Below are 19,805 nucleotides of genomic sequence, written 5' to 3'. Positions count from 1 at the left end.
CCAGGGGCTGCTGTGCCGCTGCCCAGCACTGGGGCCCCGTCCTCTCTCCGTGCCTCAGTTTCCTCTTCTATAAAATGGGGAGTGCAGTGGTGTCTAATGACACCTGTGAACAAGTCACAGGGGCTCGATTGTCCGAAGCAGAAATGCATGCACTTGCCCCAGTTAAAGCAGCAATTGTTGCCTTCTCAGGGCCATTCCCACCAGGCCTTAGTGAGCCCGAAATCACCTGTTGCTGGGAGCACCCCCAGAGCAGCAGCCGCTTCCCATCCCCTAAGGCTTCCCCAGAGCTGGGCAAACAGTGGGCGCTCGATAGTGCTTGTGGATATGGAGAGAGCTGCCTCCCTGCCCTAGAAATGATGCTAGGCCGTCGTCCGATGGATTCCTCCCACCTGCAAACCTTTGAAGTTAGTCTCCTCCCAGCTGCCAGGGAAATGGAGGTGGGCAAGTTCTGTTTAATCATAGAGAGCATCACCCAGGCACACACTGTGCAAGGCATCGTGCCGTTATCTGTAATCCCCACAACAGGCGAGGCCTTACACCCCTCTCCCCGTTTCTCAGAAAAGAAAACCGAGGCTTAAAGTGCTGAAGTCTTTGCGCGAGGTCACCCCGGCGGAGAGCGGTGGCCCCTGCGTTTGCACCCAGGTCCCCCGCGCTCTCCATCAGGGGTGAGAGTGAGAGCGGAAGGCAAGGCGAGCAAGAGCGGCATTCTTACCAGTCCCCACGGTGCCCCGGAGGCCCTGCCGGGGGAGGTGGCATTTATACCTTCCCCGGGAGGACCCGTGCCAAGACGGGTGACCGCGACATCCCTGTGGCCGGCAGAGCGAGAATGCTGGATTAAGCCTGCGCCAAAGCCCGGATCAGCAGATGCCCACATGCATTGTGTTTCTGCACAATAATGTCATTAGCTTTCAAATTTGGGCGCCCGGGGCGGTCAGGCGCTGGGCAGGGGGCTAGCAGTTTTGCACACATCAGCTCTCCGGCTGCCAGGACCGGGGCACGCCCGGTTCACAGGCACAGGGGCAGGTCTCGGTGGCCCTGGGGGAAACAATCAAGGAGGGTGGCTTGGGGGCGCCTGGCGCTCCTTCTCCCATTCATCCATGCGGTCAGCACATCGGCGCCGGGCGTCTGTCTTCCAGGAGACAGTGTCAGGGAGGGGACCTTCCCCAGCCCGGCCTTGGGAGGAGGCAGAGCCCCGGGGACGGGGGCGTCAGCCTGGGAAACAGATCCGGAAGAGGGTCCCCGGCAGAGGAGAGCACACGTGCAGGGGCCTGGCGTGGCGGTCACAAGGAGACCTGGGAAGGCTGATGGTGGACAACGCCCCCCCAAAAAACACTGTAACCGCAAGCAAGATCGCTCCATCCATCTGCCCCATGGGATCTAAGTCCCCTTTTGATCAGAAGGGAGTGGGCATCAGCATCCCAGAATCCTCAAGATCGAGGCACGAACTCATGTAAGGGGCAAACGCAGCTGTGGACCAAAGCAGACTTAAGGTTATTCCAGCCATGGAAGAACTCGTGACATCGACATAAAGGCAGGGGCCACCAGAGGCTCTGAGGGGAGGGGGAGGGAAGAAGAGGGGCTACATGGGGCATTTGGGGGACATGGGAATTGTCCTGTGTGACACCGCAATGACAGATACTGGCCATTGTACATTTTGTCAAAACCTATAAAATTGTGTGGTGCAAAGTGTAAACTATTGATGTAAACTGTAGACCGCGGTTACCAGCAGCTCCAATATGTGATCATCAGATGTAACGAAGGCACCACACGAATGAGGGATGTTGTCAACAGGAGAGAGTGGGGGGGGCATATGGGAATCCCCGATATTTTCAGTGTAACATTTATATCCTCTAAAGCTTCTTTCAAAACAAAACAAAATAAAATAGGAGACCTGGAAAGAGGTGAGTGTAGCTGAAGTGAGGAGGGACTCGGGGGGTGGGGACCCACGTAAGGCAGCTCAGTGGGGCAGGCGGGGCGTGGCTGACCCAGCTCTGGCCGTCCTTACGTCCTTACATCCATACGTCTTACGTCCAGGCTGAGAGAGAAACCTCTCAGGTCCCTCCCGCCGGCCCTGTTGCCTTTACTCACATCCCTCGAGATGCCCGGTCTCTGTTTGGCTGAATCCAAGGTCAGGCAGGAACGAGAGGGCAGTGCTGGGGTTGGACACTGATGTGAGGATACCTGCTTCCCCCACGTGCTCTTCCCCCAGTGCAAACACACACACCCCCGTCCCCTGGCCACGGTGTCCCTCTGTAGCTCTTCTCGCCGCCCGACATCACATTACATGTTTATTTTCCATCTTCCCACTTGAACATGAGCTCTATGAAGACAGTGATGTTGTCTGCCCAACACATAGTAGGTGCTCAACTAATATTTGTTCAACGAATGAATGTGCTCAAGACTGCATCTCCCAGTAACAACAGTTATAAGAAAGGATTCCTAACATTTTAGCAGTGTGAGAGCTCACCACGAGCCAGGCACTGTTCATTCTTGTCTCTTTTAACCTTCCCAACAAGCCCAAGAGGTCCTGGTCGTCCCATTTTACAGAAGAGAAAAGTTGAGGCTCAGAGAAATTAAGCAACTTGCCCAAGGTGGCACAACCAATGGGTAGCAGAGCTGGGCTTTGTGAATTGTGACCCTACCAAGCTCTCCGAGGGACTCTTTCCTGCTGTCTCATTTAATGCAAACCTCACCCCACCTTTGAAAAAGTTATATTAGTAGTCACCTGATACAGATAGTGAAACTGAGGCTCAGAGAACCAGGAAGTGACAGGGCCAGGATCTGAACCCAGATCACTCTGACTTCAAGATCGCATGCATGCTCTTAACCCCAAACCATAATGCTTCCCATGAAGCTCTGTGCGTTGTAGACAAGTCTTTCCTCCGGGCCTCAGTTTCCTCAGCAGAAATGAGGCTCACCGTCCTGCACCTTAATTATTCCCATCTAGGAAGCACTGTCAGGGTTCCCGTGGGCTGATGCAAACGGCAAAAACACTAGAGAGTTTTGATCATTCTTTCTGGTTTTTTTTTTACAGATAAGGAAACTGAGGCTCAGAGAGGGGGAGCTTTCCTCCCAGGCTCACACAGCAGGAAGTGGTGGAGCCGGGATTTGAACTTCAGAACTCAGGACTCACTGACTCAAAAGACTCCAACCCACACTCACCTAAGTTTTCTCACTTGCAAAATGACACCTCCTTCTCCTTCTCGCCCGTGACGATCTTGATGTTTTAGTCCACGGATATATGGCATCGTAATTACATTCTTCATAAGGTGAGTCAATCCGTGGGAAGCCTCAACAGAGCTTCTAATCCACTGCAAGCTCTCAGGAACCGTAGCTCCTCCAGGACTTGTTACAAACACCTCTGCGTGACTGTGATATTTTAGACACGTTTGATATTTATTTCTTTGTCATCCCCTCGCTCAAAGAAGGGGCTTGAGATTGTCAACAACCTGGGTGTTTCTTTAGAATTATTCATTAATTTATTCCTCCATCCAGCCAATACGTCCTGAGCTGGGAACTCAGTGGTGAGTGGTGCTGAGAGGGTCCCTAACGGTGGGGCTTTCAGCTGATACTCTCTTTTTAAAAAAAAAAAAAAAGATTTTTTTATTTCCCCCCCTTCCCCTCCTCCCATCCTGCTGTTCTTTGTTGTCTGTGTTGTCTTCTCATTTTCTCTCCTCTAGGATTCACCAGGATTTGATCCTGGAGACCTCTGATATAGAGAGAGGTTCCCCATCAACTGTGCCACCTCAGTTCCTGGTTTCTGCTGTGCTTCACCTTGACTCTCCCATTGTCTCTCTTTTGTTGCGCCATCATCTTGCTTCATGACTCACTTGCGCAGGGCACTGGCTCAGCACATGGGCACTGGCTTACCGCGTGGGAACTCAGCTCACTGCGTGGGCATGCTTTCTCTTCTTTTTCACCAGGAGGCCCCAGGGATTGAACCCAGGTTGTCCCAGATGGTGGGCGGAAGCTCTATCACTTGAGCCACATCCGCTTCCTTGATAGTTCTTAAGATCTCAGAGCACTTCGCTCTTGGGTGTGAGCTGGGCAGTTCCCTCATCTGGACAATGAGCTCAGTGGAACAAGGCTCAGTCGACTCTGTATCCCCAGAGCCTGCACAGAGTCCTGCTCAGAAGCTATTTGTTGACGAACTGAGTTAACTAATGAATAAGAAATGAAGAGATGATGAGGGTATCTTAGTTTGGTCTCTACCAGAAGCACACCCGAAGACAAAGCACAGCTATTTCTATTTGGGGGGTGATCCCAGGAAGCATCCAGAGGGAGAAGGACATAAGGCAGGTGAATTAGTGAGACAGCTGGTCTTGAAATTGGGGGAGGGTCATTTGACTCATTCTGGCCAATGGATTTGGAGCAGATGAGACAGGTGTATTTTCCAGGTTGAAGCATTTTACTGCTGGTGCCAGATTTTCTGGTGCTGTTCTCTTGTGCTGACATGGCAGTTACGATGGGGAAGACTTCATCAGCCTGGGTTCCTGAGTCACTACGTGGAGAAGAGCTCCCTGTGGAACAGAAATAGATGTGGCATGAATGAAAAACAAACCTCTAAGACTTGGGGGCTCTTTGTTACTGCAGCATTACCTGACAGATATACAGAGACAAAAGGCTTCGACCTTCCTCTCCACCTCCCCTTCCCATGAAGAGAGTAGACCTTGACGTCCCCTTCACCAAACAGAGTTTATCCCTCAGTCATAAGGGAGCCAGAGCTGGAGGGAGCCTCTGAAATCACCATGTTGAGGAGTTTCCAACTCTATTAGAACCAGCACTCCCTTCTTAGGATATTTTTTTTCTGACAGCCTTTTTTATTTTTATTTTTATTTATTTTTATTTTTTAGTCTTTAGAACTTTTTAAATCTTTTTATTTTTTAAATGTTATATTAAAAAAGTATGAGGTCCCCATATACCCCCCACCCCCCTCACCCCACTCCTCCCTCCATAACAACAACCTCCTCCATCATCATGAGACATTCATTGCATTTGGTGAATACATCTCTGAGCACTGCTGCACCTCATGGTCAATGGTCCACATCATAGTCCACACTCTCCCACATTCCACCCAGTGGGCCATGGGAGGACATACAATGTCCAGTAACTGTCCCTGCAGCACCACCCAGGACAACTCCAAGTCCCGAAAATGCCTCCACATCTCATCTCTTCCTCCCACTCCCCACCCCCAGCAGCCACCATGGCCACTTTCTCCACACCAATGCCACATTTTCTTTGATTACTAATCACAATAGTTCAAGAATAGAATATCAGTAAGTCCACTCTAATCCATACTCTATTCCTCCATTCTGTGGACCTTGGAATGGTTGTGTCCACTCCACCTCTAGATCAAGAGGAGGCTTAGATTCCACATGGATGCTGGATGCAATCCTCCTGCTTTCAGTTGTAGGCACTCTTGGCTCCCTGGTGTGGTGGTTGACCATCTTCACCTCCCTATTAGCTGAGTGGGGTAAGTCCAATAAACCAGAGTATAGGGGTTGCAAGTCCTGACAGCCTTTTTTGAGTTTCCTAGCTGCTAAAACAAACACCATACAACAGGTTGCCTTAAATGGTGGGAACTTACTGGCTCGGAGTTTTGAGGCTAGAAGTGCAAAATCAAAGTGTCAGCAAGGTGATGTTTTCTCCCCCAAAGGCTGTGTGGTATTGGGGGCTGGCTGCGGGTACTCATTGGGCCTTGGCTTTTCTGTCACATGGCAATGCACGTGGGAGCATCTCGTCCTTTCTCTTCCAGGTTATGGCTGCTCCTGTGGTCTCTCTCTCTCTCTCTCTCTCTCTCTCCATCTCTCCATCTCTGGCTTTTCCTGGTTTTCGGCTTCTGGCTCTTTGTCCAAGATCCTTGGTTTCTAAAGACTTCAGCCTCTGGCTGAGGAGGGGGATGATGAGGAGGAGGGAGAGGCGCTCAAGACATTGGACAGGAATGAGATCGAGATGGAGGTGCAGATGCCTGACTCCGTGGTCTGAAGGCTGGGGCTGCCCCAACCAGCAGAAGCTTGTGCCCAGGTCGAATGAAGAGCTCGGGACAAGCCCTGCCCCCTGCTGTCAGTGCAGTAGCCAGAAAAGCCTTGGCAGGGCCTTCTCCGAGAGCTGGGATCTCAACGCTGGGAGCAACTGGGTCTGGCCCTGACTGTGACGTGGTGCTTGATGCCGTCCTCCAAGCCCTGGGTGGAGGGGACATTCCTTGAAGGAAGGATGTCCTGGTTCGGTGCATCCACAAACCAGGCTGCTGTCCAGCAGACAGAGCCAGTTGTCACCATCGCTCTCTGGCTGAGACAGGAAGAGCTGAAGCTGAAGATGCTGCAGCTAGGAAAGGGGCTGCTCTTGGTTTGCATCTCCTTACGCATGGGGCAGGGACACTCAGAGTGGCCTGGTCCATGACCACTGATGGCCGAAGACTGACCTTTGTTTGAATAACATCTCTTTGGGCTTGCTTTGGCAAAGACCAGTGCTCAGCCGGAATTGTCCTTCTTCAGTCCATTTTGCCAAAAGAGTCTTGAGGTCTCGGTGGGGGCTTGGAGCCAGGGGAGAGTGTCTGTTGCCTTGGGGTCAAGGGATCTTGTGGCACCGTCCTTTGACTGTCCACTCCTTCATTCTGTGCTCCTCACTGGAAATGCTGGCGTGGTTGTGGGTAGCCTGATGCACTCGCCTTCTGTCGAGTGGGAGAGAGCACCGATTGGCCCAAAGCAGTGATCCCAAGGAGACTGCAGCTCTGGAGTTCATCCTTCTCTTTACAAATAGAGAAGTCCCTGAAGGTCCCTTGGGACCTGGAGCAGGAAGGGGAGGAAAAGAAGACCTGCTTCTAGGAGAAGCCCTAGCCCAGGAATCTTCCCAGACTGCGCTCCACCGGGGAAGTGGCCCGAGGCTGCCCTTGGCTCCTGTCCCTGGGACAAGCCCTGAAGGTTTCTGCCTGGGTAGGAAACCCTGTGGGGGTGTGTGGGGGTGTGTGGGGGATGGGGCCCTGGCTTGGAGGCCACAACCTTTCCTTACACTCGGGACTCTGCCCAGCCCTGTGCCCCGGGCAAATCGCTCCCTGTCTCTCCATGTCAGTTTCCCAATTTTATACGGAAGAGGTGGACATAAAGTGTCTGAGCATGCGCTCAGAGAGGACGCGCCAGCTCACCTCCTGTGGATGGGGTGTGGGCGTATGGCTGGCACGCCTACCGCCCACACCCTGGAAGAGGACAGGACAGGGCACTCATCTGGGAAACTGCCCTCAGCCTTGGGCTTGGCCACTCCTCCTCTGCCCGCGGCTCTCCAGGCGGCTCCTGACTGCTGGCCTGCTGCTGGGCTCCAGGCAGGGACGTCCTCCCCCAGCCGCCCCCGGGTCGGGGCTCGTCGCACCAGCCGCTGCCTGGCAGGTTCCCTGGCCGATGCAGCTCCCGTCAGCAGGGCAGCGCCACGCTGCTGAATGCTCCCTCCTAGCTGCCCGGTTCCACTTCTGTTCTGGTGCTTGGGTCGGAGTGGACGGGGAGAGTCTCTGGCAAGACTAAACTCCACCCAGGGACCCACAGGTGTGAGCGGGGGGCTCCAGAGCTCTGCTCCCACCGCAGGATCGGGGAGCGCATGCGCCTGCAGGCACTGGCTGGCTGGGTTGACCAGGGGGACTTTGTGCTCAGGGCAGTGGTTCCCACTCACGCTGTAAGGCACACGTGGGCGATGCATCCACGGCTCTGCTCGCAGGCACCAGCCAATGCCGTGTGCCACCAGCCCTCCCCGTGCCTCCCGGGTCCCGTGGGCCTTGGGGGCACCTGGAACACTGCCGGGTGGGGGGGCCATGCTGCTGATGGGCTTTGTGGGCTTGGAGAGCCTGGAGGAGCTGGGGGTGAAGAGGGCGGGGGGGGCTACCTGATATCTGCCCTCCTCCCCATGGCCAAGGTGCCCAGGTGCCGCCCACAGAGGACAGCCAGGAGCAGGGCACCTGGAGGCAGGCAGGGGAGTGTGGCCAACGACGAGGCCAGGCGGCCCCCTCCTCTTCCTCTTCAGCCTCCCGGCCCCTGTGTTTGCAGACGGGATCCCTGAACTGGATGTCCAGCCTGTCCCCAGCTGGGGTAGAAGAGGACGTGAGGGAGCCCAGGGAACCGAGCCCCACTCCCAGGGCAGAACAAGTGTTGGGGGACTAGGACTGGTATCACAGCAACCCTCAGGCAATCAGTGACTCTTTCCCTTTTAGAGGTGAGCATCCAGCACCAACAGCTCACGGCGCCCGCTGGAGCCAGAGACTGTGATTGACAGAGAAAGTGCATTTGAGACCAACATTTCCTCATGAGCGTGGATGATGAGAGTGTTGGACTTCCCTGATCACCGAGACGGAAGGGGCCTCTCGGCCCTCACCTGGGGCAGGCAGGAGGCTGGTGCAGGCTCCTGGGCTCTGTGCTGAGCCAGGGCTTCACCCTTTAGCTCCCGGTCATGGGGAAGCCAGGCTGGAGCCCACGGGGAGCTCAGGACAGGGCCTGTCACCCCCCGGACAGGGAGCCGCTCAGCAACTGAACGTGCCGTGAGGGGGATCGGGGCAAGACTGTGCTCGTCGGTCCCAGCAGGCCGTGACTTGCACCCGCTCCCGACAGGACCTGTCCGCACCCCCGTGACATCAGCAAAGCCCGAGTTGTGGACTGGTGGACGCAGCCCTCCCAGGGCCCCGCGTGCTTGAAGCGCTCAGAGCCAACCTCCTCCTGAGGCCAGGCAGCAGCCACACGGCGGGGAGTGTGGACCTCACACCGCACGGCCAACTTCCCCTCGACCCGCAGAAAAGGGCGCGTGGGGTCTCTGGTCGACAGGAAGGAGCTCTCGTCTTGGCATCGAGAGCTCCCGTGTGCTGCCGCAGGCCCCCGCCAGCAAGGAGAGCCCACGGGGAGCCCGCGCAGAGGCGGGGCCTGCGGGGATTTTCCGGGGGAAGGACTTGCACAGGGAGTGGCACGGCAGTGGAAGCACTCGTTCACAGGGGGCAGTGGTGTGGACACGAAGGAGCTGGAGCCCGGGGCACTGCAGCTCAAACCCCCGTCCCCACCTCAGGAAAAGGAATTCTGGTGCCAGGGATGAGGATCGCAAAGCAGGAAATCCAAGGTCAAGCGTGGACCGGGAGGCCCAGAGGGGCACTGAGGAGGCTGGGCCTGCCTGCCCTTGCACTGGGGCCAAGAATCGTCCTCGTTTGCTCCTCTGTCCCTTTCCATTCCACAGTCTCAGCTCTGTTCTCCTTCTGGCCCTACCTACTGCTGGTGTCACCCTATCATTTGCCCTTGAAAACGACAAGTTCCTATTTGGTGCACAAGCAAAGCCTCAGGCAAGACGCAGGAAAGGTTCCTTCTTCCTCCAAAGTGGTAGAAAGGCGGCCGCTGCCCTGCCCGGGCTCAGGAAACGGTCTTTGGGAATGGTCTAAGCCCGACAGTCCTCCTGGCTGCTCTCGGCTCCTGCCCGCCGGGTGGAACACCGAAACGCTCCGAAATGCTCTCTGCTGTGGATCCCCGTGTTGGCTTCAGGAACCCGGGGAGGGGCAGCTGGCTCTTGTCGCTTCTCCCTTCTAAAGTAAACGGATGATTCTGCAGGATTTCTTTGATTGAGCACTGCGAGAGCCTGGATCTCATTTCGATTAACACAGGAAATGCAAGAACCAAACTCAACTCCCAGGCAATAGTGGAAACGAGAATTTAATAATAAAACATTCACATGGAACATCTACTAAGGACAAAGGTAGATCTTGCCCCCGCCCCCGCCCCCTTTAGAGCGATAGTCTTTGTTGCTGTCGATTCTCAAGTCAGTTCTTTGACAATCTCATGCAGATCCTCCCTCCGACTAGCCATTTTTCCAGCGGCAGGCCAGGCCCAGGGGTGTGAGTGGAGTCTGGGGGTGGCCCAGACTGGCTGCTGGGGAGGGAAGCGCCTGCCTGGCCTGGCCCACGGTGGTTGGGGTCAGCAGAACGACTTGGCCAGGTGGACCTGGAAGGGAAGGGGGCCCTGAGGCTGGGGGGGCAGCTGGGACCAGTTACAGTTTTCCCTTTCGGAACCTGGGTCCCTTCTGCTGACTCCCCCGAAGGGCTGAGAGAGCTCTCTCCTTGACCTCGGCATCCAGGGGCGTGCTCTTCCTCAGGAGAAGAAACCGATAATCGGGCGAGGGCGCCATAGCGTAATACACGTTGGCGACATCCGGGATCTGCAGCGCTGGGGGGCAGAGGGGTGGTCAGCCTTGCTCCAGGGCACGGACAAACCCCACCCTGTGTGTCCCCGCGAGAGCCGGCCTCGCCCGGGCACCCGACTTCCCCAGTCCAACTCCAGGACCACAGAGGAGCCGCCTGAACAATACCCTGAACAAGGCTCTGCAGAGGGACAGTTGAAAGCGGGGGACCCTTGTTCCAAAAGCGACTCTGACTCCCACTGCCAGCCTCAGAGTGGAGCTGCCACGAGGTCGTCTCCTCCCCCAAGCACCTCTGCCACCTTCCCTGCTCGGGATCGCGGCGCTGAAACTGGCCTTCTCCAACCCAGCGCACGCCCCTGAGCCCAGCGCTCCCCGGGACCAGACAGTCGAGCCCGCCGAGGGCAGCCCCGCACCGGGCCTTCCTGAGTGGGGCCTTCCGCCTTCTGCCCAGGGCCGTGCTGCCCCTGCCCAGCCCTGCGCCCCCGCCCTCTCCACTCGCCCCCAACTCACTGCCATCTCCTGAGATGATCTGCACCAGCTGGTAGTCCTCGGGCTGCTTCCCAGCCAGCTCGTGCTCTTCCAGGGCCTTGTGGATCACGGCTGGAGCCCTGTCTTGGTCGGTCACCTGCGGTGGGTCAACCACAGGCCTCAGGGCATGGGTCCTGGAGCCGGCTCCCCACAGCGCAGCTGCCAGAGACCCCGAGGAGGCCCCTCTGCTCGGGGCTGGGTCACCAGGGGCCTCCCTGTCTTCTCTTGCTCCCCCGGGGACACTCCATGCAGTGAGGGCTCTTTTCCAGTCATTCCTCACCCCATCTCCTACAAGAAACTGCACCTCTGTCTTGAGGGTGTTGCCAAGGGAGCGTCCAAATCCCCTGCCCTGCAGGCTGAGCCCCGGGCCCTGGCTCCTCGGCCTGCATGACTGCTAGGGGCTCCCAGAGCCCTGGGACAAAGGGTGGCCTCATAGCAGAGGGTGGGGACTGTGGAGTGACCTCGGGGCCTCTCTCTGTCCCTCCTCCCTCCCCATCACAGGAGACGGCTCGCCCTCTGGGAGGGCTCCTGCCCTGCCCCTGCCTCTCCAGGAGGCCTCCCCATAGCAGTGAACCCCAGGCAGAACACACACGTCCAGTCCAAGCCCAGATGTTTGTCCGAGAGGAGGCTGGGAGACACCCTACGGCCCTGCAGGATGCCCTGGGCTCCAGGAGGCAACTGTGCTCAGCAAGGTCTAGACCGCAGCTGTCTTGAGCACAAGGGCCCGGGTGCAGGCAGGGCTCCGGCCAAGGGCCACCCAGTGACAGCTTAGAACCAGCACGCCAGCTCCTGGCCACAAGAGAAGTGCAGCCCGTTTGGCTGTGCACCACCGCAGCTCTGCAGCCTCTGGGCCGTGGGGCAGGGGTGGCTCCATCTGCTCATCCATCCGGGATCTGAGCCCTGCACATGCCTTCACGGCCACCGGCCTGGGGCAGACCCCATCCCCCCTCTGGGTCACGGCAGCAGCCCTTGCCAGCCAGTGTCTCCACGCACCGCCTCACCGTCCACTCTGCGGCCAAAGCTCTCCTGCTGGCCCTGCTCTGCTCTGACCCTTCAGGGGCTCCTGAGAAAGTCACGCTCCATCCGGCAGCTCCAGGGCCTGATGGGACCCGGCTCCCAACGCCTCTCTGACCCCAGCCCTTCCCCTGACCCCTGCTCCTTCAGCCCTGGCCTCCTGGCTGCTCCTCGGCCCGCCAAGTACACGCCTCCTCGGGCCTGCCTGTGTCCACCGCCCTGAGTCCTGACCGCCATTGCACACACGCTCTTCCTGCCCCTGGACGTGGCCGTCTGTCCTTTCCCAGCCACTGGCAAGTCTGCTCCAGGGCGGCAGGCAGGGACCACGGCACCGCTCAGGTGCCTATGGCCTGAGCCACCACAGCCCAGGGGGTGGCCACATGCCCGGCTCACCAGGATGCTCTGGACCTTGTGGCCGCTGTCCTCGGCCAGGGCGACACGGACGAAGAAGCGGTTGCCCACGTGCCTTTTGTAGCGCGGCCGTGAGTCACAGCGCTTTCGGCTGGTCCAGGTGGCCCTGGCTTGGATGGAGGAGGAAGAGGACGTTCCTCCCGATGCTGACGTGACGGTGGAGCCGATTGGAGACGATGCGCAGGTCAACTGCCCTGGCTGTGGGGGACGGGAGGTCAGCAGAAGGCCGGGAACCTCGGGGCAGCCCGAGCTGCTCGAGAAGCTCTGAGAGGCTCTAGAAGGTCTGGATGGGTCAACAGGGCTCCACCCCTCATGGACATGGGGAGGGCCCAGCAGGCACAGGAGGGACGGTGGGAGGGCAAGGGCACCCAGGGAGCAGGGCTGGGCAGTCACCTTCGCTTCCTGATTGTCCTGGGCCTCTGGGACGTGGTCCAGGTGGATTTCCACCGCAGAGCTGGAGGAGCCAGCCACGGGCGTGTGAGCAGAATCCACTGCATCCCCGCAGCTCAGGTCAGGGCCACCCTGGAGCTGGACACTGGAGTGGGCGGTGCTGCCACTGGACTCAGCGTCGGGGCCCTGGTGGCTGGATGGAGGCTCGGCTTACCTTGGGGCCTCCCCTGGCATGCCTGCCCACCTCTACTCTGCTAAATCTGCACACGGCTAAGTCCTAGGTCCATCAAGAGGAGCCAGTGGGCCCCAACTGCCCCAGAGCTCACGCAGCACCACCCCATTCCCCAGAGGAGGAAACAGGCCCAGGGAGGGGGTGACTCTCCCCGCCCCAGGGCTGGTCGGGAGTGGAGCTGGGATCCTGGCGCTCAGTGGCAGGCAGCCCCCCCAGCCCACACTCAGCCTGGAGCTCCCCTGAGCCCCCCGCAGCCCACCGTCGCCTGCCCCGCAAGGGGAACTCACTCTCCCCTCCAAGGCTCGCTGCCTTCCGGGGACTGTTGGGCCTGGAAGATCTCACTGGTCGACTCGGGTGGCGGCTCCCACTCATGAGACAGGAGGAGGCTACAGGACAGGTGGCGGTCTTCAGGCTCCCGGGAGCCCCAGCTCGGGCTCCCTCCCGGGGTCCGCACAGCAGTTGGCGTCCACGTGCCCCGGCCTCCTCGGGCAGCAGGGCCTACGCGGGCCCAGGAGCCACCAGGGTGCTCCCGCCCCCACCGGGACCTCATGTCCTCACCTGTCCTTCTGGCCGAGCTGCTCCACAGCCTCAAACCAGGCCCTCAAGCGCCCGTCGGGCACAAGGCAGTCATAGCAGCAGCGCACCTGCAGCTGCTGCAGCTTGGCCACCAGCTGGTATTCCTGGGGTCAGACGGAGGAGGAGGCACAGCTGAGGCCTGGGTGGGCTTGCCCGGTGGGCCGGGCCCCGGGGGCTGCTTTGGCCCCTGGGTTCCCCAGCCCTCCCCTACCTTCCGGGCTCTACCTGCCCTCAGGGCTGAGTTCACACAGCTCCTCCTCCAGGAAGTCCACCTTCCACCAGGTGAACACCCACCCTCCCGAGAGACGGGTCGGCCCTGTCTTTTCTCCTCCAACTCCCCAGCAGTCTTCCAGGAAGCTGCCTGCAGCCGGGGGGGGGGGCCCTGCCAGGAGGCTCTCTCTTGTCCAGCCCCCACCCCCAGCCCCACCCCTGCACTGCTGGCCACAGCTGCTCACCTTCCTCCTTTCATCAAAATTCACCGTGGTCCCCTGGAAGGCAGAGAGGTCACATCCGCCACCAGGGGGTCCCCAGCCATTGCCCTGCCCATCGCCCCTGAGCCCTTGTCACATGGCACTACTGTGGGTTCCACAGGCACAGGGCAGCCCAGACCGGGCATGGACCCAGGCAGGCTTGTGGGTGCAGGAGTGGGGCCGCCAGGGGAGCCCCAGGGCCCTCCCAGCCCAGCCTCTGACCACAGTGGAGAGACGCCCCGGGACCAGCCTGCGCTTACTCTGCTGCCACAAGTCCACGGCCCCCAGCTCCAGGGCGCCCGGGAGGCTCTCGGGAGATGCAGTGTGCCCACTGCTCAGCGCTCGGGGCTCGGGAGGGCCTCTCCTCCCAAGCCTCAAGGACCCTTTCCCACGCGGCCTGGCCCCCAGCTCACTCACATCCAGAAACTCCTGCATGGCAGAGTCCACAATCAAAAACCGAGTGAGGAATGTCCCCAGCCATGGGACAGTGGCCTGGATGGCACCCTGTGGCGTGGAGTGGGTGGAGATGAGCGCAGGCGCTCGGGGACCCCCAACACTCTGCCCTGACCACCCCGCAGGCTCAGACTCCTAGGACCACCCAGCATCACCCTGGCCTATGCTTGGGCACCCAGCTGTCACCCCGAAGTTCCCTGCCCGGCCTCCAAGGACCTCAAACTCCCCTGCAGTCACCTCCCTGCACCGGCGTTTCTTCCATCCCAAGCCCACACCCCGCCCCACCCAGTCCCCCAGCCTCGGCTCTTCCAGGCTCTTGCTCTGACTTGATGCCACTAGTCCCCGAAGAATCCCTCGGCTCCTGGCCCTCAAGCTTCCGGGGGAACAGACATGGAAGGGAGGCTCCCCGGGCTCAGAGGCCCAGGAGGGATGGCTGGGAGGAGGGCCCCACCCTGACTTGGAGGATACCGGCCCTGGCCCCCTGGCAGGAGCCATCCCCACCCCCTCCTGCTGCTGCTGCTGCTGCTGCTGCTGCTGCTGCTGCTGCTGCTGCTGCTGCTGCTGCTGCTTCTGGGCTCTGTTGGGGTTCGCGTCCAGGGTGGCAAACTCGGGGTTCCCCTCCTGTCAGGATTGAGCAGCTCGGGATCAGTGAGGCCCTCCGTCCCTCCCCGTTGTCCCTGAGGCCTTGGACCCCTGGACCAAGTGGGCAGGTGGAAATCTGCTGCCACCACGTGCCGGAGGTGCCCTGGGAGCCTGGTGCAAGCGACCCGACCTCCCTGAGCCTATTTGGACATCTGGGACGTGATCACAAAGACCTGACCCCTTCTCGGGAGTCCAGAGGCCTCGGGGCTGCACGCCAGCGGCACAGACGCTCTGGCCACCCCGCTCTCCCACTCTGAGTCCCAGGAACGCTCGGCCACGTTCCTTTTCTCCCATCAACCCTGCCAGCTGGCCGTGAGGGCGGCACCACTGGATGCTCGTGCTTCCATTCCAACGGAGGCCCAAGGAAGGATGTGCTCGGGGCGCGAAGGACGGGAGGCTCCCTCCGGCCGGAAGCCTCGTCTGCACTGACGTCGCCCACAGCCCGCCACTGCCAACAGCTGTCCGCTTCTCCCGGCCTCTGCGCATAGATGTGCGAGGGGCCTCGTGTCGTCCCAGCCGTGGAGCTGGAGGATGGGCTGTCCCGGGAGGCCTAGTTGAGCAGATCCTGCCTGCCCCAGCCCACACGACTGAAAACCCAAAGGCTGCCCGAGGCCCGCACACAGGCGCCCCCTCCCGGGCGTCCACTCGCAATGTTCTGCCTGCAGGGGCACCCCGTCCTCCAGCTGCACAGCCGGACCTTGCAGTACTGGACATCGAAGTTGTGCTGCGTCTTCTAGGTGGAAGCATCTAGTTTTAGTCAGAAAGGACACGCCATGGTTTCCCATCTCCCAAAGACTTCTCCAAGCTCTCTGACACAAGCCATTCGTAACGAGGCGCAGGTCTGAGACCCCCACGTGGATGGAGACTTCTCATCCTGCCGCTTCATCATCTCCTCCTGAACATCTCAGCCCCTCCCACCGTGTCCAAGCACCAACCCCGGCCTATGGCCCGGCAGCTGCCCCCCACCTGCCCACGAACCAGGCAGATCCCTCTTCATCTTCCTCCAGAAGAGGCCTGACTGGATGTTTGCAAAGAAACACCCAGGGAAACACTCCCAAGCCCCCCTCCTGAGCCCTGGCCCCCCCACCTGCTCTTCACCTGGGAGATCAGCTCGCTGCCCAGGGAGGCGTTGATCTCAGTGGAGACAATCCCAGACAGTGCCTGAAAGAGGCGGAAGCTGGCCCTGGGGGAGGGCAAGAAGGAAGGAGAAAGGTGGGAGTGGGTAGGAGCGTCCAGGGGACAACCCACTGCGTTGTAGCCGGGTCCTGGGACCCAGACTGCCTGGGTGGGTGGTGCTGAAACCGGGCAGCTCCGAGTACTGCAGGACAGCGTGGGCTTGGGAGCTGAGCTCTCAGGTGGGCACCGCAGGGACCCCCACTCCTAGTTCACGAGCAGCTGTTGTTGACACGCGGAGCTGTCCCCTGGACAGAGCGGGCGGCTGACCAGCACACCCTGGACGTACTCATCTGGCTCGACTCTGTGCCTGACCGGGGCCGGCACCAGTGTTGACGCACAATAGCTGACCTCAGGTCCTGGTGAGACCTGGAGCCCCAGCCCACCCGGCCCCTGCCCGGATCCCGCTGCCTCCAGGCGCCCTGCAGGGTGATGCCCAGCCTCCCGCGGGGCCCCTGGTCCCCCCCCCCACCCCGGAGTCCCTTGGAGAGACGCCTGCCCACCTGGAAACTTCTGCCCATGTCTTCCTCTCATGGCCAATCACGTGGCTTTCGAGAGCAGAGAGGATGGCGTGGCCTGAGGAGAAGTTGCGGAGGGTTCGGTACTCCTGGGAAGGGAGAAAGAATGGGCCATGATGGGTGGTCTGAGCGCCCCCTGCTCCCGCTTCAGCCCCCTGGCTGACCTCCCCCTCTAGATGAGAGACCCCCATGGAGCCCCTGAGGGTGAGCCGGGTCCCCAGAGAGGGACCCCCTCGCTCCACCTGAGGGAAGAGCCTGGGGGGGGACATGAGGAGGGAGGAGGGCTGTGCTCCAGGCAGGGCAGGGCCCGGAGGCCGAGAGCCCTCCAGAGCTCAGGGGGGCTCCAGGAGCCCAGAGAGGGCCCTGGCACGCACCTGGCCACCTTGATCCAGTGCTCCACCACCCTGACCCTGTCTGCGGCCTTCATGCTTGGTCCCCGAGGCAGGTGGCCATGACGCAGTCGGCCACGCGGTTGAACTGGCTGATGACGGCACGCACGGTGGGCACCACGTGCTCCTTGCCCTTCTGGTGGCGCTGGGACCAGATGGAGCCCAGGCAGTGGTGGGGCACCACCTTCTTGAACAGCTCCTGGGGAGGAGGGCAAGTCAGCCGGCCAAGCCTGCCCCCAGCTCAGATCCCGCGGGCCCTCAGGACGCTGGCCGGGGTCATCGTCACAGCAGTGGGTGTGGCAGGGACGGCTAGTGTCCTGGGTCTCCTCTCCAGAGGCCCAAGTGCGGGCTTGGGCTCAAGAAACTTGCCCAGGGAACAAGGCTGGCAGTGGACCAGGGTTTGGTCCCACATCCCAGGACTCGGGATCAGGGTGGGGAAGGCTGGGGGGGCAGGTCCTGGGAGGAAGGTCCCCCCCAGGTCCACCCTGCTGAGCCCAGCTGCTCACCGCATCCATGAGCGACAGCTGCTCTGCCACCAGCTGGGGAGGGAAGGCCAGGAGCTCAGGCTTCTGCTCACGCAGACCGTCCCCGCAGGGCCCGGGCCAGGGGCAGGAAGGCTGTGGGGGGGCAGCCCGCCCTGCTGCTGAGCTGAGCTCTGGCCGTGGCTCAGGGGCTGCTGTCAGCCTTGCCTCCCCCTCGAGAGCCGTTGCTCCTGAAGGTGCCTGAACCGCCTGGAGCTCCAGAGGGGGCACTGGAGCGACCAGAGCAGGCGGCACTGGAGGTGGCAGGGGACCGCCTCCCCCTCGCCAACTGCTGGTGTGGATGGGGCTGCCCCTGCAGACGGGGCCGGCTCTGCCTCCGTAGGGGGCACTGGCGCTAGCCCCACACGTGGCAGTGGAGGTAGCACCGAGGCATCTTCCAGCTTGAAAGCCGGCGCTTCTGCTGCTGGAGGAGCAGGCTCTCCCTCGAGAGCGGGCAGTGCCGATCCGTGGAGCGGTGGCGAGGCAGGTGGAGCTAGACTTGCCCCCGGCTCTGCAGCTCCTGCTCCTGATGGTGCTGCAGCTGCCCACGGCTCCTGAGCAGGTGCTCCGGCTGACCGGGTCGGATGGTCTAGCTCCAGGGAGGGCACGGGCCCCATCTCTGCGGGGGGCAGCTGTGGTGGTGCTAGAGCCACCTGCAGCTCAGGAGCTGGTGCCACGGCGCCGAAGGCGTCAGGCTCTATTTGCATGGCAGGCGCTGGCGCCACCTCACTAGCTGGCAGTCCGGGTGGTGATGGAGCCTACTCTGGCTCTGCACCTGTGTCGGCTGCAGGGGCTGGAAGTGGCGCTGGCAGGTGCACTGGAGGCATCGGTGGCTCTGGACCTGACAAAGGAGCTGGACGAGAGGCAGTTTCCCCACCGTGAATGGCTCCGAGTGTCATTCCAAAACAGAGAAGATCCCACTACTTCTAGGGGAAGATCCTGCCCAGGAAAGTGCTCCCCGCCTGCAGGCTCCCAGGGGACATGTCTGGGGCTCCGCCTTGCTCACAGCCTGAGGGCAGCCTCTGCTGGCTCCTGCCTCTGTGGTGCAATCCCAGCCCCTGGCCCACAAGCTCACGTGCCCCACCCCGAGGCCCCCTCACCCTCCAGCTCTGCCTCCGTGGGCTCCGGGTGTGTCATCTGGGCAAGCAGAAGCGCGACACGGCACTGCGGGCCAGAGCCCGGCAGGTGCTCCTGGGCGTGGGCCGCCAGCAGCTGGAGGCAGGAAGAGTCCAGAGGCTGCAGGAAGTCCTCCCAGTACTGGTCCATCCAGGTGCCCAGCAGGGAGCAGAGGGTGCTGAGGGCAGGTGGGGCCACATGGTCAGACGCCAGCCTTGCCCTCCACACTGCCCCCAGGGACCCTCCCACTGCACAGAAAGTCCACGAGGACAGCAAGGGCTCTGACTGGCCTGGCCACAGCCCGGTGCTGACACACAGTAGGAGCTTCAGCACCGGGTGAGTGCGGAGGGGGCAGGGCCTGTCCTCCCGCCCCAGGCCTCGTGGTCCCCACCCAGGATTGTTTGCCCGAGGAGCTGCCTCATCTTCCTCCTGGTGTCGTGTGTTTCTCCCCTTCCCACGGACACAGCCCCCCCACCCCCGCCCCGACGGGGACGCAGCTGTCCCCGCCACCCCTACAGGAGGCAGACAGGACTGAGGCCCCCGGCAGATTGGCAGCAGGCTGCTCACCACCTCCCGTCCGGGGTCTGCGTGAGGTGGTGTTTGGGGGCCTGGGGGCTGGGAGGGGGCGGAGGACGGGTGGGCTTCTCTCAGGAATGAGCCCCCGGGCCTCCTGTGCGGACAGTGCCCCAGGACCCCACCTCAGCTTCCTTACTCCTTGGCAAGGGGAGGGGGAAGCCCTCTGGACTCAGCCTTCCAAGGGACGGAGGATGCGTGGCCCCAGACCCTGCCCAGCCCTACCCCGCCACCCACCACCCGACTCCCCACGATGGGGTCTGGGCACGAGAACCCCTCGCCCTCACCCAAAGTGCACCTACGTTTTCACGTCAAGGCGTTCACGAGGCTCGCCCCTCCCACTGAGGTCACCTCCATACCTAGGGGGACCGTGAGGCTGTCACAGCTGCTGGCTGAGTGTCCCTCTTGCTGAAGGTGGCTCAGCCTATTGCCAGCGGCCCCCCCTCCAAAGGCACCCACAAGGCAGGATCTTTGGTCTGCCGTGTCCGCTGCATGAAGCCAGGTGCCAAAGGGAGCGCGTGCACCGAGTAGCCCCGTGCCATCTACCAGGGGAAGGGGGAGCCCTCAGCGGCACCTCCTCAGACCCGGGGTGGGCCTGGAGACCCCTGGCAGCCCACAGGGATCCCTGCTCTGACCACACCGAGGTCGGAGGC

The 19,805-nt window shown here is 60.9% G+C and overlaps 1 protein-coding gene across 1 annotated transcript; it reads right to left on the bottom strand.

The window, feature by feature from the left end:
• Positions 1 to 9,727: 9,727 nt before the first annotated feature.
• On the bottom strand, positions 9,728 to 17,857 carry LOC101432719 (ral guanine nucleotide dissociation stimulator-like). The gene is given in 15 exon segments (XM_071209667.1): positions 9,728 to 10,172; positions 10,657 to 10,771; positions 12,082 to 12,297; positions 12,493 to 12,682; positions 13,009 to 13,107; positions 13,280 to 13,407; positions 13,753 to 13,785; positions 14,185 to 14,271; positions 16,111 to 16,180; positions 16,539 to 16,642; positions 16,718 to 16,808; positions 16,928 to 16,982; positions 16,985 to 17,141; positions 17,449 to 17,693; positions 17,824 to 17,857. Coding segments are annotated over 15 exon segments (1,800 nt in total). The 3' UTR covers positions 9,728 to 9,996.
• Between the last annotated feature and the right edge of the window lie 1,948 nt (positions 17,858 to 19,805).

Source organism: Dasypus novemcinctus, chromosome 19, assembly GCF_030445035.2.
Source record: "Dasypus novemcinctus isolate mDasNov1 chromosome 19, mDasNov1.1.hap2, whole genome shotgun sequence".
NCBI classification, from domain to species: Eukaryota; Metazoa; Chordata; class Mammalia; order Cingulata; family Dasypodidae; genus Dasypus; species Dasypus novemcinctus.
Note: the sequence above shows the minus strand (reverse complement) of the source record. Positions and strands in the feature narration are given on the sequence as shown.